The 17,321-nt window shown below is 43.4% G+C and overlaps 1 protein-coding gene across 1 annotated transcript in view; it reads left to right on the top strand.

Annotated features, from left to right (window-relative positions):
* npepps (aminopeptidase puromycin sensitive) overlaps positions 1 to 17,321 on the top strand; it is a 73,529-nt gene that overhangs the window by 27,147 nt on the left and 29,061 nt on the right. Inside the window, exons 6-14 of the mRNA XM_063198731.1 lie at positions 1 to 163; positions 4,509 to 4,605; positions 5,052 to 5,085; positions 6,411 to 6,525; positions 8,223 to 8,387; positions 9,298 to 9,402; positions 10,460 to 10,520; positions 14,725 to 14,834; positions 16,993 to 17,056. The exon at positions 1 to 163 is cut by the window's left edge and continues 38 nt beyond it. Of these exons, the coding sequence (XP_063054801.1) occupies positions 1 to 163; positions 4,509 to 4,605; positions 5,052 to 5,085; positions 6,411 to 6,525; positions 8,223 to 8,387; positions 9,298 to 9,402; positions 10,460 to 10,520; positions 14,725 to 14,834; positions 16,993 to 17,056 (914 nt within the window). The remainder of the gene's footprint in view (positions 164 to 4,508; positions 4,606 to 5,051; positions 5,086 to 6,410; positions 6,526 to 8,222; positions 8,388 to 9,297; positions 9,403 to 10,459; positions 10,521 to 14,724; positions 14,835 to 16,992; positions 17,057 to 17,321) is intronic.

The following is a 17,321-nucleotide window of genomic DNA, read 5'->3' as shown; positions in this document are numbered from 1 at the left end:
TCTGGTGGAGGTGAAGTTCGCCACCACCCCCATCATGTCCACGTACCTGGTGGCCTTTGTCATCGGCGAGTACGACTTCGTGGAGGGCCAGTCGTCGGACGGCATCGCGGTGCGCGTCTACACGCCACTCGGGAAGGCGGAGCAGGGCAAATTTGCACTGGAGGTAAGGTGGTGGTTGGCCACGCTATGCTGCCCAACAAAGGCAAAGTGCGAAATTTCAGAGTGCTCCTAAATTTGTATCTGTGCTCCTACATTTGTATCTGTGCTCCTAATTTTTTTCATTTAGGAGCAACTGTGCTCCTAGTGAAAAAGCTTAACGTACAGCCCTATACGACACGGCTGAAGCTAAAGGGTTTTGTATCAGTTAAGCATATTCTGTATGTTTACATTGCACTTTTAAGGCATTGCTTCCATCTTCGATGTACGTACAGTATATGCTTCCATCTTTCTGTTCACTTATCAGTCTCTAAGAATAACTTGGTTGAAGGAAATCGAAGTCTTGGGAGAGTTGCCCAACAGTTACTGCTTAAGTGAATAAAGGCTGAGTGGAGTGGAGAGAGTCAGGCTCTGCTCCCTCCCGGCTGTCTGTTTGGCTGCTCCAGATGGCAGATGCCCCTGATGGTAATATAAATAAATAATGAGACGCAGTTTGTGAGTGCGGATTTTTCTTCCTTAAGTTGATACATTTTATCGCGCACCCAAAGACCTTCGTTTTTCCAAGAAGTTGAGCGCGTCCTTTGCCAAAACTAGATGCCCCTGATGCCCACACCTCTTCCCCGGCCAGGGGTGCATTTCTCGAAAGCATAGTTGCCAACTACATTAGCTCCTTTCTTGTTTGAAATGCAATTTCCCATTGGCAACTACTGAAGTTGCTAACAGGCTAACAACTACGCTTTTGAGAAATGCACCCCTGATAAGCCCCTGTACTGCTGTACTACTACACTGCCCTACAGGATATTAGTGAACCCTGTTTTAGGAGCTAGCTATGCCACACTATAGTACAAACGAACAAAGAGGCTTCTTTGCTACTACCACACTACAAACGAATATCCTTGTCATGATGAAGGCCTTTTATGGATATATATTAAAAAAAAAGGGAGTTGTACTACAGAAATGGAACACCGTTTCTTTTCTCCATGTCAAGTTAACTCCAGTGATTTCGTGTCAAGTCAACCATCGTGTTTTTCCTTTTCCTGATTCAAATCTCTGCGTTAGGGTACAACAATAGAACACCACTGACCTATCAGGGCCAAGTATTGCTGCATTGCTGCAAGCACATTGACCAATCACAGTCCAAGAGCATAGCGGCAGCTCACGGACATTTCAGCCTGGGAGAACCATGCGTGTACCGCATCCAGGGGTTGTTTTATCGCTGCACAGGGGGGCGTGGTGGCTACTTTTCTGTACTGTACCTCAGTCGAGGTGCGACTGTAAACCCCGATTTAGTCATCACCTGGGTTTCACCAGAGACATTACATTACATTTACCCCGAGGCATCTGCAAGATTGTCGCCAAGTGGAGGGACTTGGACAGACCTCGATCCTGAGTCATCAGCTGGGTTTCACGTCCCCTGCAGCACACGTCATTTAGTGCACTGCTGCATATACTACATGAAAAAGACCTTAACTTGACAGAGTGTGAAACTCAGAGAAATAGCTTCTGTCTTCCTCTTATCTGTCCAAACAAATGTGCAATAGGCTCCCAAAATTGCTCAGCTTCCTGCTACATATAATCGTCAGATAAGCCTGAGCACTGCCTCCTGCCCTGCCCTGCCTTGCACTCCATCCTGACTCATCAGCTGCGTTTCATGTTGTTGCTCGATGTCTAAGCCCTTGGATTATAATACCGTAGTCAGGTCTAGGTGTTGGGAAGTGTGTCACAGGCGCGGGGAACTTGGTACACTGTATTAAAGTGATCTACCACCCTCTTTGGAAATAAGCTAATTTCCTTGATAAATTAAATGTTCCTTTCTCCCGTTCCTGTCCCGTTTACCTTTCTTGTCGTTCATCACTTTAAGTAAAGCAGAGCCAATTTTAAAGATTTGATTGAAATATAAGATAAGATAAAACAGTATTGGCTGTAACACATGCTAAATGGTTTATTTATTTTGTCTGCATTGTTTGCGGCAACGTTTGCTGGACGTTTGTTGTGTTTCTGTGCTGTGCACTGCTGTGTATAGGGTCACGGTGCACAAGCCGTGGATGATGAGGCCTCTGTTAGGACTGGGTGCTTCAGTGGAGCACTGGGAAGTGTACTGCGAGAGAGAGGAATTGTGTGTCTCAAATGGCACACTTGTGTCAGTGCACTGGTGTTTAGTGCATAGTGCACACAGTGCACTGAGGTCTTAAGTGCATGGTGTCATGGACCAGTTTGGAACACTATCGATGTGCACTTACTGGATGTGACTGATTAGCATAGCGTTAGCTTGCCAAAATAGCAGTTGGCTGCTGTTTATATTACACAGCTTCTCATGCTTGTATTTACATTTCCTTCACCTCAAACGCTAACTACACCGCATTCCACATTATTACGCAAATTACATTTTTCGCTGTTTCCCCAAATAGTCAATACAAATGACAGTCAACATAATTTTCAAGTCATCAGCCATTAGAGTACAATTAAAACGTTTTTGAATGAACCTTCCAACGATAACGGATTTTTAAAAAATAATAAAAAACTTAAAATGCTCTGTTCCACATTATTACGCAAAATAGTTTTGTAGTGTTGTAATCCAAATTTCTTTCTTTTTTCCCATTTACATCAAACAGTTGGAATTTGGTACCTTCTAAATTACATTTCATTGTTCAATACTTGGTGATGAGCTCTTTGTCTTAGTAACTGGAATGCTGCGTTTAACATTGAAGTCAATGGCAGGGCATTGCATGGGAGTTATGGAAGCCCAGATATCCTTGATGCTTTGCTCTCAGCTGTTTTTGTTTGTTTGGTCTGGTGACCCACACTTCACTCTTCAATATACCCGTAGATTTCCATGCCACGTTTAGGTGCTTTGGAGGTGATGACATACTAACTCACCAGACATAACATCCCATTCATTTTCAATGGGGGTTTATGTCTACCAAATGCCAACTGTTTGATGTAAATGGGAAAAAAAGAAAGAAATTTGGATTACAACACTCCAAAACTGTTTTTGTGTAATAATTTGGAACAGAGCATTTTTGCCATTTTAAGTTTTTTTATTATGTTAAAAAATACCGTCATCATTGGAAGGTTCATTCAAAAACCTTTTCATTGTCATAATTTTCAAGTCATCAGCCATTAGAGTACGACTGTCATTTCTATTGATTATTTGGGAAAACGGCAAAAAATGTCATTTGCGTAATAATGTGGAATGCGGTGTATGTCGCTTACAAATACTTGAAATACTTGACATTAAGAGGTTGGCCGTCTGATCAACATTATTTACAGAAATAAGAGACTTGTTGACCAAACTCTTCTACTGAACCGAACGCCACATTTCTTATGTTACGTTAAGGCCCGCAGTGTACATTGTTGTCACTGCATTTTTGTCCGTTACTGGGGCAGTGCCCAGGTATTGGAAGTACTGTACTTAGTTGGCACACTGTATTAAGTGAAGCATCGAATCAACTTAAAACATTTGTGATATATGTGTTGTTGTTTTTTTTTTTAAACATTGTCAGACATTACATGATGTTGGTTCTTGTGATCTGCAGCCCCTTTTGTTTACAGTGTGCAGGGTTTGACAGCCTCTAATTTACCTCTGAATTTCACCTCTGAATAGCTGGAAGGATGAAAGTGACTGAACTGCTTACAAATGCAGGCTGGGAAACACTTTGCCATTAAAAACTGAGAATGATATACTTAATGTTTGTGTGTGTAAGAGTGCATTACTACCAAAGTTGATTTTTGTAAGCGCTTGTGGCATACCTGTCAACTGCGTGGAAAAACAATGTAATGAAAACAAAACAATGAAATGAACGCAATGAGTTTCTTCTTGTTGTTTTGTTGCATAAGTTGTCTGTTCGTGCAAAACTTCGTGCTGGTAGCCTGCAGGTTGTGATTAGGTTAATCACATGATTCGCTGTTCCGAGGCTGTTTTATGCGTTGCATGAACTGATGGTTTCTGAGGAGAAGAGTGAGCGCACAATCGCTAGAAAACTACGGAGCTCGAGGGTGACAGACGGCTCGTATTTTCAAGGAACTTCAATTCTTGGTGGCATCTGGCATACAATCTTCTGGCAGGTAGCTTGATAAGCAAGACCCTCTGTCTCTCTCTTCAAGAGGGGGTGTGGCTCGTCGGACAGGGCCGTGGGTATAATTGCTGGACCGACGTTGTTTTTTGATAATGTGAAAAATCCGGGATATTTCCGGGAAAAATGTAAAATCGGGAAGAAATCGGGAAATGAGTCAAAATTAGGGAGTTTCCAGGGAAATTAGGGATGGTTGACAGGTATGGCTTGTGGTTCAGGCCATTAAACGGTCAGGCTCGCCAACTTCTTCATATTCTGTTTTGTCTGCTTTTTTCCCAGGTTGCTACAAAGACCTTACCCTTCTACAAAGACTACTTCAATGTTCCTTATCCGTTGCCTAAAATTGATCTCATAGCTATTGCTGATTTTGCTGCTGGTGAGTATACTACAGCACTTAACACACATTGAACACTGCAAGTTAGTACACAGCAACATGGTCTCAACTCTGCATTTGTTTTTTTTTCCTTTTCTGCAGAATATTAAAAACTGCGAAAAGCAATTGCTAATTGATGCAAGGGTTGCGCTACTTGCATAAATTAATTCAGCATTTTAATTTATTTATACCTGTGGAATTAGTCTCCAGCATAGGGCACTGCACTCGTCTCCGTCTGTTCTATGGGGCATCAAGGCTTGTAGAATTCCATCTAATTTGGCTGAGCAAATCATGTGGGACACAAAATGCATGAATTACAAATGCAAGATACCTAGCCATGTGTTATGCAATATAAATATTGCAATGCTGTTTGTTGCCATATAGCTATAACATCTATAATTTATTTTGAAGCCTCAGTTTTGATATTTTATCCTTTCACCCCCCTTCAGGTGCCATGGAAAACTGGGGCCTTGTCACTTACAGGTGGGTAAACTCACAAATCCCTTGCAGGAAAAAAGCTCAGGGGGGGACGGGGAAATGGAACCCAATATAGCACAGTGCACAGACTTTTGTGTATCAGTGGCAAAATGTTTTTGGGAATCACCCTTCCTACCGATTTGGAAAAGTTTAGCACAATGGGGCCAGAGGGTCATGAGAGCAAAGAAAAAAAGAAAATAAATAAAGAAATAAAATGGGTTAAGCACATCAGCGTGTTGAAGCCCTTTAAGCACAGATTAAAGAAAGACATTTGTTAAATACAGAAGCATGCAGGGCCGCTGACAGCTCTTGTCAGGCTCGGAACAGTCATCTGAAAGCCAACCAATAAATAAAATGTAACAAGGACCCAATTCTGGGTAGCCTCTCTCACTGGGCCCGGGACAACTGACCCCTTTGTTCTCCGCTCTCTGCTTCCCTTGAAGCTGGATTCACAGTGGTGGCGGCAGGACCTGGTTCTCTGTGATGTGATGTGATGTGATGTGATGTGATGAATGACTGATGAGATTGGAGAAGAGTAACAGACGTACGGGGTGTTCCAGACGACATACCCAACCCACACACCTGTCTGTCTCACGCTATTTTAGTATAGGAGCCCTCTTACTAATTATTCATTTGCAATTGTAATTAAATGGTCATTAGTTTAAAATGTTATTTGTCTGATAGAACGTTTTTTTTTTAAAAGAAAAAGTGTGTTGTTCTCAGATCTAGAGGTTTAAGACAGGGGCATGTTTGATACAACTACCTTCTTTTGAGATTGGACATTAACACAAGCGTTGGATGGCTCCGTGTCATGTTAGCGTGTGATAATGCTTACTCTGGGTGCAGCAGTGTTGCATTGGCTGTGGTCTGGCACTGGTGTGTGCGTGCGTGCGTGCGTGCGTGCGTGCGTGCGTGCGTGCGTGCGTGCGTGTGTGTGTGTGTGCGTGTGTGTGTGTGTGCGTGTGTGTGTCAGGGATGGAAATAAGCACCCGTTCACCTGCCAATGACGGGTAAATCTCAGTGGTGACTGGTACATTTTTCAACCCACCAGTCACTTTGACTGGTAAAAACAGTGAGTGACTGGTAGATTTTGAAATCTACCTGCCACCGTGACTGGTGGGGGAAAAAACTTAAGTTCCACCCCTGGTGTGTGTGTGCATGTGTGTACGCGTGCGTGAGCCTGTGCGTGAGCCTGTGCGTGAGCCTGTGCGTGAGTGTGTGCGTGTGTGTGCGTGTGCGTGTGCGTGTGTCTGCACGTGCGTGTGCGCTTGTGTGTATCTGGCTGTGTTGTCTGTGCTGGTGACCTTTTTGCTGTCTTGGCTGCTCCGCAGGGAGACGGCGCTTCTGATCGACCCCAAGAACTCGTGCTCGTCCTCGCGGCAGTGGGTGGCACTGGTGGTGGGCCACGAGCTGGCACATCAGTGGTTCGGGAACCTTGTCACCATGGTAAGACAGACAGACAGACAGACAGACAGACAGACAGTAGGAGTGGGGAGAGAGACAGACAGACAGACAGACAGACAGACAGTAGGAGTGGGGAGAGAGACAGACAGACAGACAGACAGACAGACAGCAGGAGTGGGGAGAGAGAGACAGACAGACAGACAGTAGGGGTGGGGAGAGAGACAGACAGACAGACAGACAGACAGACAGACACAGACAGACAGACAGACAGACAGTAGGGGTGGGGAGAGAGAGAGACAGACAGACAGACAGACAGACAGACAGACAGACAGACAGACAGACAGACAGACAGTAGGGGTGTGGAGAGAGACAGGAACACGGGAACAGGCAGGGAGAGAGAGATAATTGAGGGCAATGGGTGGCACTGGTGGTGGACCACGAGCTGGCACATCAGTGGTTCGGGAACCTTGTCACCATGGTAAGACAGACAGACAGACAGACAGACAGACGGTAGGGGTGGGGAGAGAGACAGGAACACAGGAACAGGCAGGGAGAGAGAGAATTGAGTCCTGAAGTTCTGAAGTACTGAAGTTCAGCATCCATGCTGGTAGTGGGCCACGAGCCGGCACATCAGTGGTTAAGAAACCTTGACGCACACACGCACGCACGCACGCGCACACACACACACACACACACACACACACACACACACACACACACACACACACACACACACACACACACACACACACACACACACACACACACACACACACACACAGAGAGTGAGACCTCCAGGGACAGAGAGAGAGAGGAGAAGGCCTAGAGAGAGAGTTGGGCCCTGTACACACAGCAGTATGGGACATTGCTCTTCAGCTACAGAAACTGTTTTGTGTGTTGAGGACTGTCTTGTGTTTTCGATGTAGCCTACAGATACCCATTTTCTTCAAAATGAATATTTGAGGACTCAGCTGGTTAAGGAAGCATCTTAAATTGAAATGCTTTATTCAGTCAGAATGGTGCAGACTATTTGCATTTAAAAAGAAGTCTTTTGGATGGATTTCCGTTTTGCTGAACCGAGCATTACAGTGTTTTCAATTCGCTTGCAGGAGCAGTCACTGGCAACAGTGCTACAGTATACACAATATAGCACCTACCGTTCCACCTCCACACTTGACAGCCAGGCTTTTCAGCATTCCGCATACATTCGCAGGTGTTGAGTCATTGAATCAGCATCTGGGCTTTCTTCTCTCAGCTTCAAGGCATTACACCCCTCATCCAAAACTCAACACTCAAAGTTCTTAGAACTGGGAACTCGACCATCAGTTCTAAGAACTGAACATGCATTTTTGGAATGAAAAATGAAACATCTTGAAACAAGAAAAGAGCTTTATTGCCTTATGGTGACACCTGTTTCTGCTTTGGGTTGGATAAGCAAAAACTTTTTGGGATGAGGGAAGATATTTTTGATGTGATGTACACATTAGTAAAACACATTGTAAACGCATTAGAAAAAGTGATGTAATACATAGCTAATAAAAAGGAAGTCTATCTTATAAAGTCTCATAATGGGCATAAACTATTTTTTTGCACTACACATATTAGAACAAACATTGTCAATGTTTATTTAAAGCCATATATAACAACAAATTATAATGATCGTGATCATTGCATAATAATAACAATGCGATATTTCTCCTTTTGCAATTATTGGCTAACGATTCATTGCTCTGATGCAGGAATGGTGGACCCACTTGTGGCTTAACGAGGGCTTCGCCTCGTGGATCGAGTACCTCTGCGTGGACCACTGCTTCCCCGAGTACGACATCTGGACGCAGTTTGTGTCTGCCGACTACACGCGGGCCCTGGACCTGGACGCGCTTGACAACAGCCACCCCATTGAGGTACAATTAGTTGGTTTGTTATCCTCTCAAATCAGGATATTCTTTTGTAAGGCCCGACCGATATATCGGCCCCACCGATATATCGGGCCGATATTTAGCATTTTTGGCATATCTGTATCGGACTTATTTTCAATAAATTTCCACAGATAAGTTTGTATAACTTTCACAACCAATTTTGCAGCTGTTTCGTTCTTTAATGCATCTTCTATTCTGCTCTCCCCACTTTGAGTCCATGAGAGTTCATTATTATAACGAAATATATGTGTATAATAATTTATATTTCATTAAATGTTATTATGAACAATATTTCTATATATCGGTTGCACATATCGGTTATCGGCCTCCCATTTCCATAAATATCGGTTTAGGTATCGGCCCTGAAAAAAACACATCGGTCGGGCCCTACTCTTTTGAAGAGATGATCATAGCAATCAAGTAATCCTCGTTGTATAAAAGAGAGAGATAACAGTTTGTATAAAGAGAGATTGTGCAGGTTTTTTTTCCGAATTTATCACCCTTCCTCACCACCCTTTCCTTTCGTCAGCTCCTTTTTTCTGAGTCCAGCCTCCTTTTCACTAAGTACTTGCAGTGTTCATGCTTACCTGGACAATAGCAGATAAAAACTCTCTAAAGCACTCCTCAATATGTTATCCTACACCAGCTGTGTGATTCTTAAGCTGTCCTTCCTTCGTTCAGTTACCTATTTTATTGTACTACTATGCTAGTGTTATTTACTTGTGTTATACATTGGCCTTTTGGAGTAGAGTTTGAACTAAAGACTCACACCTCCCATTGTTATTACTGTACTTTTGTCCTTTCTCCTCAACAGTAAGTAAGTCAGCCACAAAAAGCCTGTGCTGAATACACTGAAATGCAATCCGACGTCCCTTTGTGTTTATGATGTGTACAGGTGAACGTGGGGCACCCCTCGGAGGTAGATGAGATCTTCGATGCCATATCCTACAGTAAAGGAGCGTCCGTTATCAGAATGCTACACAACTACATAGGAGACGAGGTGAGCAGATGAAGACGAGCCACATAATGGCTCTGGGTTGTGTTACCACACGCTGTTGTTCTTGTCTTTTCACACTTCTGCATTCAAACATAAGTGTTCAAACGTGGGCTTCTTTCCAGAAGATTTTGAGGCCTTTCAGCAGAGAGAGTAGAGAGAGAGAGGTTCCATTGGCCCATTGTTTCCGGGTTCTATTATTGGGGGGGAAATCCCCCTTTAGGCAGACCTAGGCAGACCTGAGGACTGTTCTATTCAATGCTAGGAGTATTATGACACGCCCCTTTAGGCAGACCGGAACCTGGTCATGTTAGGTGCCCATAGAAACCTATTATGTTGGCATATCTCTATACTTAAAGAATCTCTGCTTTCAGTGTGCCCAGAGGTGTATTTTTTTGAGAAGTTGCCACTTGTGGTACTGATTGTAGACAACAGTTAGGCATGTGTCGATTCTTTGTATCGCACACGGGTGCGTTTCTCGACAGCATCGTTGCTAGCTAATTTAGCAACTTTTTTGGTTGCAAGGCAATTTCCAATTGGCAATCTACTAAGTTGCTAACTGGTTAGCGATGATGCTTTCAAGAAATGGGGTCCAGGTTGCTTTTGAAAGTAGTAGTTACTGTTACACTTCGTCATTATTTGAGCCGCTTTCATTTGTCCTGTCCAGCTGGTGGTGGATGAGTTTAAAAAAAAAAAAAGTCCTCATTTGCTGTTACACTGCCCCACTTTTTTTTGTAGCCAGTATGTTTCCATTCTTTGACCTATTATTTAACCAGTTAGTCCCATTCAGGAGAAATTATCTCCCTGATATCTACCATATCTGCAGTGGCGAACACTGTCCTTGTGTAAACTTAACTGCCCTTGGGGGAGATAACGCACAGATAACGTCTTGATAACATCCACTGTCTAGATCTTCCTAATGTATTTGTCAGTGGGGATGTAATGCCCCATCACAGTTGTGTAACATTTCCCCTGTCCTCGTCATGCATCCTAGTATAGATCATTGTGTGAACACCCAGTTGATGTGATATCATGTCAAACTCTTCTTGTTTCTGTTTTGCAGGACTTTAGGAAAGGAATGCACTCGTACCTTTTGAAGTTTCAACACAAAAATGCATCTACAGGTAAGCTCTCTCTTTCGTTTCCATGATATGTGGGCAGCCTAATGGTTAGGGAATTGGTCTCAGGGCTTTTTCTGAACAGGGAAATAGGGGCGCTCCACCCATGCCAGAAATTCCTAGAAAAAGCCCTGGATTTGGATTTGGGAACTAATTGGGGGATGGATCTTTGTTTCGGAAAGTTGCAGCAGGTTCAAATCCCATATTGTCCATGACTGAAGTTCCCCTGAACAAACCACCTAACCACCATGTTGCTCCAGGAACTGTAACAAAAATATTTGCGTTACTGTACATCGCTTTGGACAAAAGTGTCAGCTCAGTGGAATGCAGTGGAATGTGATGGTCAGGGCTGATAGTATTCAGGCTCCATGCCTGATTTCTGGCTTGACAGAGTTTGCAAAAATAAAACATTGATAATACTGTAATTAGCCATTAGGTTATTCTTATCTCAGAAAGTGTTACAGGTTCAGGGTTTTCATCTACTATCAGGCTTGAATAATGGTCATACACAGGCTATTAAATGTTTGAATAATGTGTCAAAATAGGCCTACGTTATGTCACTATGCAGTATCTTGTCTTCGTCGTTAGAGCAGGGATAAAAGTTCAGGCTCAGGATTTTTTTTCACTATCACCCCTGGATGGTGTTGATGATGATGTGTGAAGGTATGCAGGAAGTTGCAACTATGTTTGTAATCCATTTGGCAAAGAGGAGGGTACGTTCACGTTGTTTAGTCACTCCTCATGTTACTCTGTGAAGTCACCTGTGTCTGATGTAAACTGTGGCACGGTTTTTACTTCTGAATCAGACGCTTTGTTTTTGACACTTAGTGGTTCCGAGTCAGTCAGCGTTTCCCAGAAGTAGCTCTGAGTGCATATAAAAAAAACCTCACACCGACATGTCGAATGTTTGCCGCATGCCAAGTCTCCATACAAGTGCGCCTAGTGAACCCTGCCCCAACTGCAAGAAAGCTTTTTCAACAAACTTGGATTCATTTTGATAGAAATGGGATGCCTGCACTTCAAAGCGATGCAAAATTGATTACGATTTGAGGCGATTTTATATGATGTTTGGAAATGGTCTCCATGTTCCATGCTAAAAGTCTCCATGAAACAATGGCAGTGAAAATCAGGAGGTTCAGTGTTTGTGATATCACCATGACTTAAAGGGGTATGCCACTATTTTGGGGCTTAATACCGTTAAAATCGATGGCCAGGGTTTATATAGGTGGTAAAGTGTCTTATTTTTCATGTAAGCCGTTGTCTTGTTTTAAGACAAGTTAAAAGAGGGAGCATGTCGCTAAGCTAGTGAAAGTAAATGGATCCGTGTAGTATGTAGCAATGCTACATGGATGCATTGACTTTCACTAGCTTAGCGACATACTCCCTCTTTTAACTTGTCTTAAAGCAAGACAACGCTTCACATGAAAAATAAGACACTTTATATTTTTAACTGTATTTAAACTGTATTAATACCCCTTTAAATGGGGAAAGGAATGCATAATGCACTACCGTGCAGTACATTGCACAAAGCAGTAAATGCATTTTTTTGTGGTCCAGGGGACTCGACGACTCAACATTACTCGACATTACTCGACGACTCGACGTTTCTCGACAACGTCGTTGCTAACTTAGTTAGCAACTTACTTGGTTGCAATGTCATTTCCCATTGGAAACCTAGCAAGTTGCTAGCTTGTTAGCATCGATGCTTTTGAGAAACGGGGGCCGGATGCATTTGTCTGAGTGCTTTAGCACAAGGGCTAATCCTGGACACTGACACTAGTTTCATCCTGGTCAGACATTGCTTTGTCATTATGAGTGTGGTGTACCTCTCACTGACCTCAGGACTCTCCCACAATTCATCATCAGCCTATTCTCATAAGCGCGTGTGTGTGGTAGGCGGCAGGCCACTGGCCGGGAGGTGAGAATGAATGCAGAAGTGGTGTGTGTGTGCTTGTGTGTGTATATGCGTGCGTGCGTGCGCGCGCGTGTGTGCGCGGGTGTGTGCGTGAGTGTGAGTGTGCGTGAGTGTGGGTGTGGGGGTGGGGGTCTTTCATTACATGGGTGGCTTGACTTTGACTCCTGGTTGACCTGCATGAGATCATATGGCCTGGAGTTGAACTTGGAAATGGTGTGTGTGTGTCTGTGTGTGTTTGTCTGTGGGTGTCCATGTTATTCTGTATTGTGTGTGAGTGCACGTGCAGATGCATACATGTGTCTCCATGTTATTCCTGTAGTGTGCGAGTGTGAGCCGATGTCAGTCTCTGCGTACATATGTGTGTGTGCGCTCGTGTGTGTGTGTGTGTCTGTGACAGAGATGGAGAGGGAGGTGGAGATAGAGGACGGACTCCAGCAGCAGTTTTTCTGTCCTGGAGGGTTTGTCCATCTGTATACTTACTGGGCTAAAAATAAACTCTGTGGAACGTTGCCAGAAGTGAGTGTGATTGTGCTTTTGTGTGTAGGGGTGTGCATGCGGCTGCGTGTGTGCCTGTGCACGCGAGCGGCTGCGTGTGTGCCTGTGCACGCGAGCGCCTGTGTGTGTGTGCGTGCGCGCGTGTGTGTGACGGGAGAGGCGCGTGCACGTGTGCTTTGCGCGCTTTGCGCGCTTGTCTTTGCACACAAAAAAACGGACATCACAAGACGACATTGAAGTCACTGGAGGTTATGACTAAAGAAGTATATTATTTTTTGCCCCACACTTGTGAAACGTCTGGACATGCTTGAACATGATGTGTATGTGTTGCTTCAAACCACTTGAGGTTTTGATGTTGATGAGCCTCATCCGTCTCTTTGGCTGTCAGCATTGGAAAGTCGTTTAGGCAAAACTTGATGAAATGAGTCACCCCTTCTGTGCTGTGCTGTGCTGTGCTGTGCTGTGCTGTGCTGTGCTGTGCTGTGCTGTGCTGTGCTGTGCTGTGCTGTGCGGTGCGCGTGTGAATCTGTCAGAACAAGCAATTCACATGAGCTATTCTTATGCTGTAGTCGGTAACAGGGATGTTAACCGGCAGTTACTTCTGTAGTGTGACAGCTGTTTACAGGCTATGAGCCAATAAAAAGCCTGCTACCTGATTAAACTTCCGCAGACACCGCCTTGATTGGTTTGTTTTGGTTGGCTATCTGTGATGAACACAACCCAGCCCCCCTCCCCCATTAGAACACACATACAAATAGAACAGAGTGACTTTTATTGTCACATTATGAAGTGTACTTGTTACACACATCAATAGACCTTTCCTAACCATTTACAGCCAATGAAAAACCGGCTACCTGATCAAAGTTCCGCACAGTCTTCTTGATTGGCTTGTTGTGTTTAACCATTTGACCATTAGAACACTGCATAAGAAAATCACTCCACTCCGTTTAATTGCCACTGTATGGTGTGTACATTGACTCATAGTACATTGATATTGAAATTGTGGAACTGCCAGAGATTTGGAGGTTGAGAGATCTGTTTTTCCACTGACCCACATCGTGTATTACTGGATGGAAAGATGTGAGCTGCTAAAAAGCAGCATCATACCAAAAAGATTCAGGAAACACACACACGCACGCACACACACACACACACACACACACACACACACACACACACACACACACACACACACACACACACACACACACACACACACACACACACACACACACACTATTTTAAGATTTTCATCACAGCTTCCATTTTTGAACTTGCTTGGATTCCAGAGCTCAGACTGTGTTCATGACAGAGAAACCTGTCATAGCATTGTGTTTACACAGGTATTATTATTACATTGCACTTAGCTGCCACTTGTATCCAAAGCCAATTTCAGATATTACAGGCTATTGCTTACAGTCCCTGGAGCAGAGTGGGGATAGGTGCCTTGCTGGTAGGGTGGTAAGGGTGGGGATTGAACCTGCAACAGTGTCCCCCCTTCTGGTTTTGATATCGCCACTTTTTCCCCACATAATTTTAATCAGTTTAATGTAATTCCATTGATATTGCTTAAAATCTGAAACGTATGCCCCCTTCTTGTTTTCGGGCAAATCTCACCCTGTCTATATTGATATACACACAACACACAACATGTCTATCACACACTGACGCGCACACACACTCACACTTTCCAACACAACACTCTGTGAAGCGTCCTTTGGTGTTTTGTAAGGCGCTATATAAAACGAAAGTATTATTATTATTATTATATTATTCCATCTCCATGTTTCCCCCACCCAGAGGACCTGTGGGACTGCTTAGAGCAGGCCAGCGGGAAGCCCATCGCTGCAGTCATGAGCTCCTGGACCAAACAAATGGGATTCCCCATCATCGTCGTGGACCAGGAACAGGTATGATCTATACCTGACTGTTAAGGCTATCTGAAGAGCTTCAATGCAAAATGACGTATATCCATTTCAGAACATTTTGGAAATTGACGCTTTTTTTGTATTTGGCATTGCATTGCATTGCAAAATGTATTTAATATTGGTTTTAAAAAGTATGCTCTGAAAATATTTGAATGGCAAGAATTCACACACAGATGATGCAGTCATTTCCAATAATAAAATGCAAAAGCAAAAAAAAGATGGTGCTTGCGTCCCTTTGCAATGAAACTCTTCATTTGTTACCCTGATGTTATAGCATGTTGCACCATGTAGTGCAGGGTTTCCCAAACTGTGGTGCGTGCACCCCTGGGGGTGCGCAGCCTGCCTTAAGGGGGTGCGCGAGCTGAATAGAGCAATGCTGGATATGTGAGTTTTCATCCAGCATTAATGAACATTAAGTAGTTGGATGGTGAATTGTATGCTGGAAGGGTCCATCTGAAGTGTAGTTTAACTCGTAGACTATTGGAAAAGAGGTTTCCCCAAAACAACAGTGCATAATGTGCAGTGAATGCACAGTGAATTATAGTTGCCTGGCCATCAGCACACCAAAATATTCACTTAGGGGGTGCACGAACCACACTGAAATGTACAAGGTGGTGCACAGGGAAAAAAGTTTGGGAACGGCTGATGTAGTGCAACTGATGCAACAATCCTGGATTTTACACTGTTGTGTTGGTTTTACTCTGTTGTATGATTTTGGCCAACGTAGGTATTGTAACTGTGCTGCTCATTATAATTGCGCTACCTTTTCCCATATCTGATCTGATCTTGGCCTAATCAATATACTAATATTTACTGGTATAATCGACATAGAGTAACTTTTGCAGACTAAAAGGCCTATTTCTGGAAATTCAAATAGGCAGACATGAAGATGATCCACCTTTTCATGTATGAAAAATGCAATTTTCCCAGTCATACTGAATACTTATTATTGGTGGTGGTGTTAGTATTCAGGGGGAAGGGGTAACATAAAGATATTTCACCACCATTATCGTAGGGACCAGAATCGAGGAACATGTTGACACTGTCGCCATACAAGTGCATTAAAATTGAAATCACTACTAGTGGTGCATTAAAATTTAAATCACTACTAGTGCATTAAAATTGAAATCACTACTAGCGCATTAAAATTGAAATCACTACTAGTGGTGCATTAAAATTGAAATCACTACTAGTGCATTAAAATTGTATGTCATCATCATCATAGTGAACCAGGAAAAGGTACTTGATACCGTGTTGTTATGGCTATACTATATGTTACCATTGATTGTAGCACAACAGATACAGCAAACTGTGTTTAATGTCTTAAGTGTCTTCTTTTGGGTGAGATTGTATGTCACCATCATTATAGTGTCCAGGAGCAGCTACCTGATACTGTTACTGTCAAGACTATTATGTTACCATCATGTTACTTGTAGGGCCGCAACGAGACATTTCCAAATATTGAGGTCAAATACTGAGTCATACTGTACATTTAGAATGCTTCAAACTCTTCACTGAAACTCTTACGTTTGTTTTATTACTCACCGTTTTGAGGATAAATGGTCGTGGCGTATACAGACTGAATTATCATCGTTGGTCATAGATCGATTTTCATAATAGAGAAAGTTTACATTTCCGAGGAAAAATACAGAGGACATGACCTCTGTGTCCTCAGTGTTGGTTACGGCCATGGTTGCTGTACGTCATTACGCAGTGTGTTGCATCATGCAGTGCAACAGATACAGACAACTTGGGATTTATGTTTTGAACTGTAGTAGTGTAGTAGTGTACATGGACAGTGTAAGTGAAGTATGTTGCCCCAACCTTTTGTCTTTGTACCGTCTATTGTAAATCACTTCTGACAAAGGCCTCTGCCAAGTGTCAAGTGTACAGTGCTGCTATTCCAAGTGCAGCAGGTCAGGACAGTTACCTATTCATTATGTGGTATTTCCAATGTCTAAAAAAAACCCTTTGAACCGTGCAGTGTTTGGTTTTTATTCACATATGTATTACTCTGCATATTTCTGGTTAAGGACACTAGTGGTGGTTTGTTTATTATTTATTTATGTTTTCTTCTTTCTTTCTTGCTTTCTTTCCTTCTTTCTATCTACAATGTACTCTTGTACGACCTGTTTTTCAGCAAGGGGAGGACCGCGTGCTCAAGATCTCCCAGACCAAGTTCTGCGCCAGTGGACCACACAATGGTGAGCGCAAAGGGGTGCGGTGCGGAGCAGAGGGAGGGAGGGGGGAGGGAGGGAAGAAAGAAAGAAGGAAGAAAAGGGGGAGAGAGGAGAAGGGAGGATGGGGTGGCTATAGGACCACTGTGCATTTTGAATGAGGATGGGGTTGCTATGGGATCACTGTATCTTGAACTGTGTATACTGTGATGGGGAACACGAAGGGTGTTTGTGTTTGAGAAGCAGGAAGGGAGAGCTGGAGAGAGAGAGAGTGTGAGAGTTTAAACTTTAC

This window comes from Engraulis encrasicolus, chromosome 1 (genome assembly GCF_034702125.1).
Source record: "Engraulis encrasicolus isolate BLACKSEA-1 chromosome 1, IST_EnEncr_1.0, whole genome shotgun sequence".
NCBI lineage: Eukaryota > Metazoa > Chordata > Actinopteri > Clupeiformes > Engraulidae > Engraulis > Engraulis encrasicolus.
Note: the sequence above shows the minus strand (reverse complement) of the source record. Positions and strands in the feature narration are given on the sequence as shown.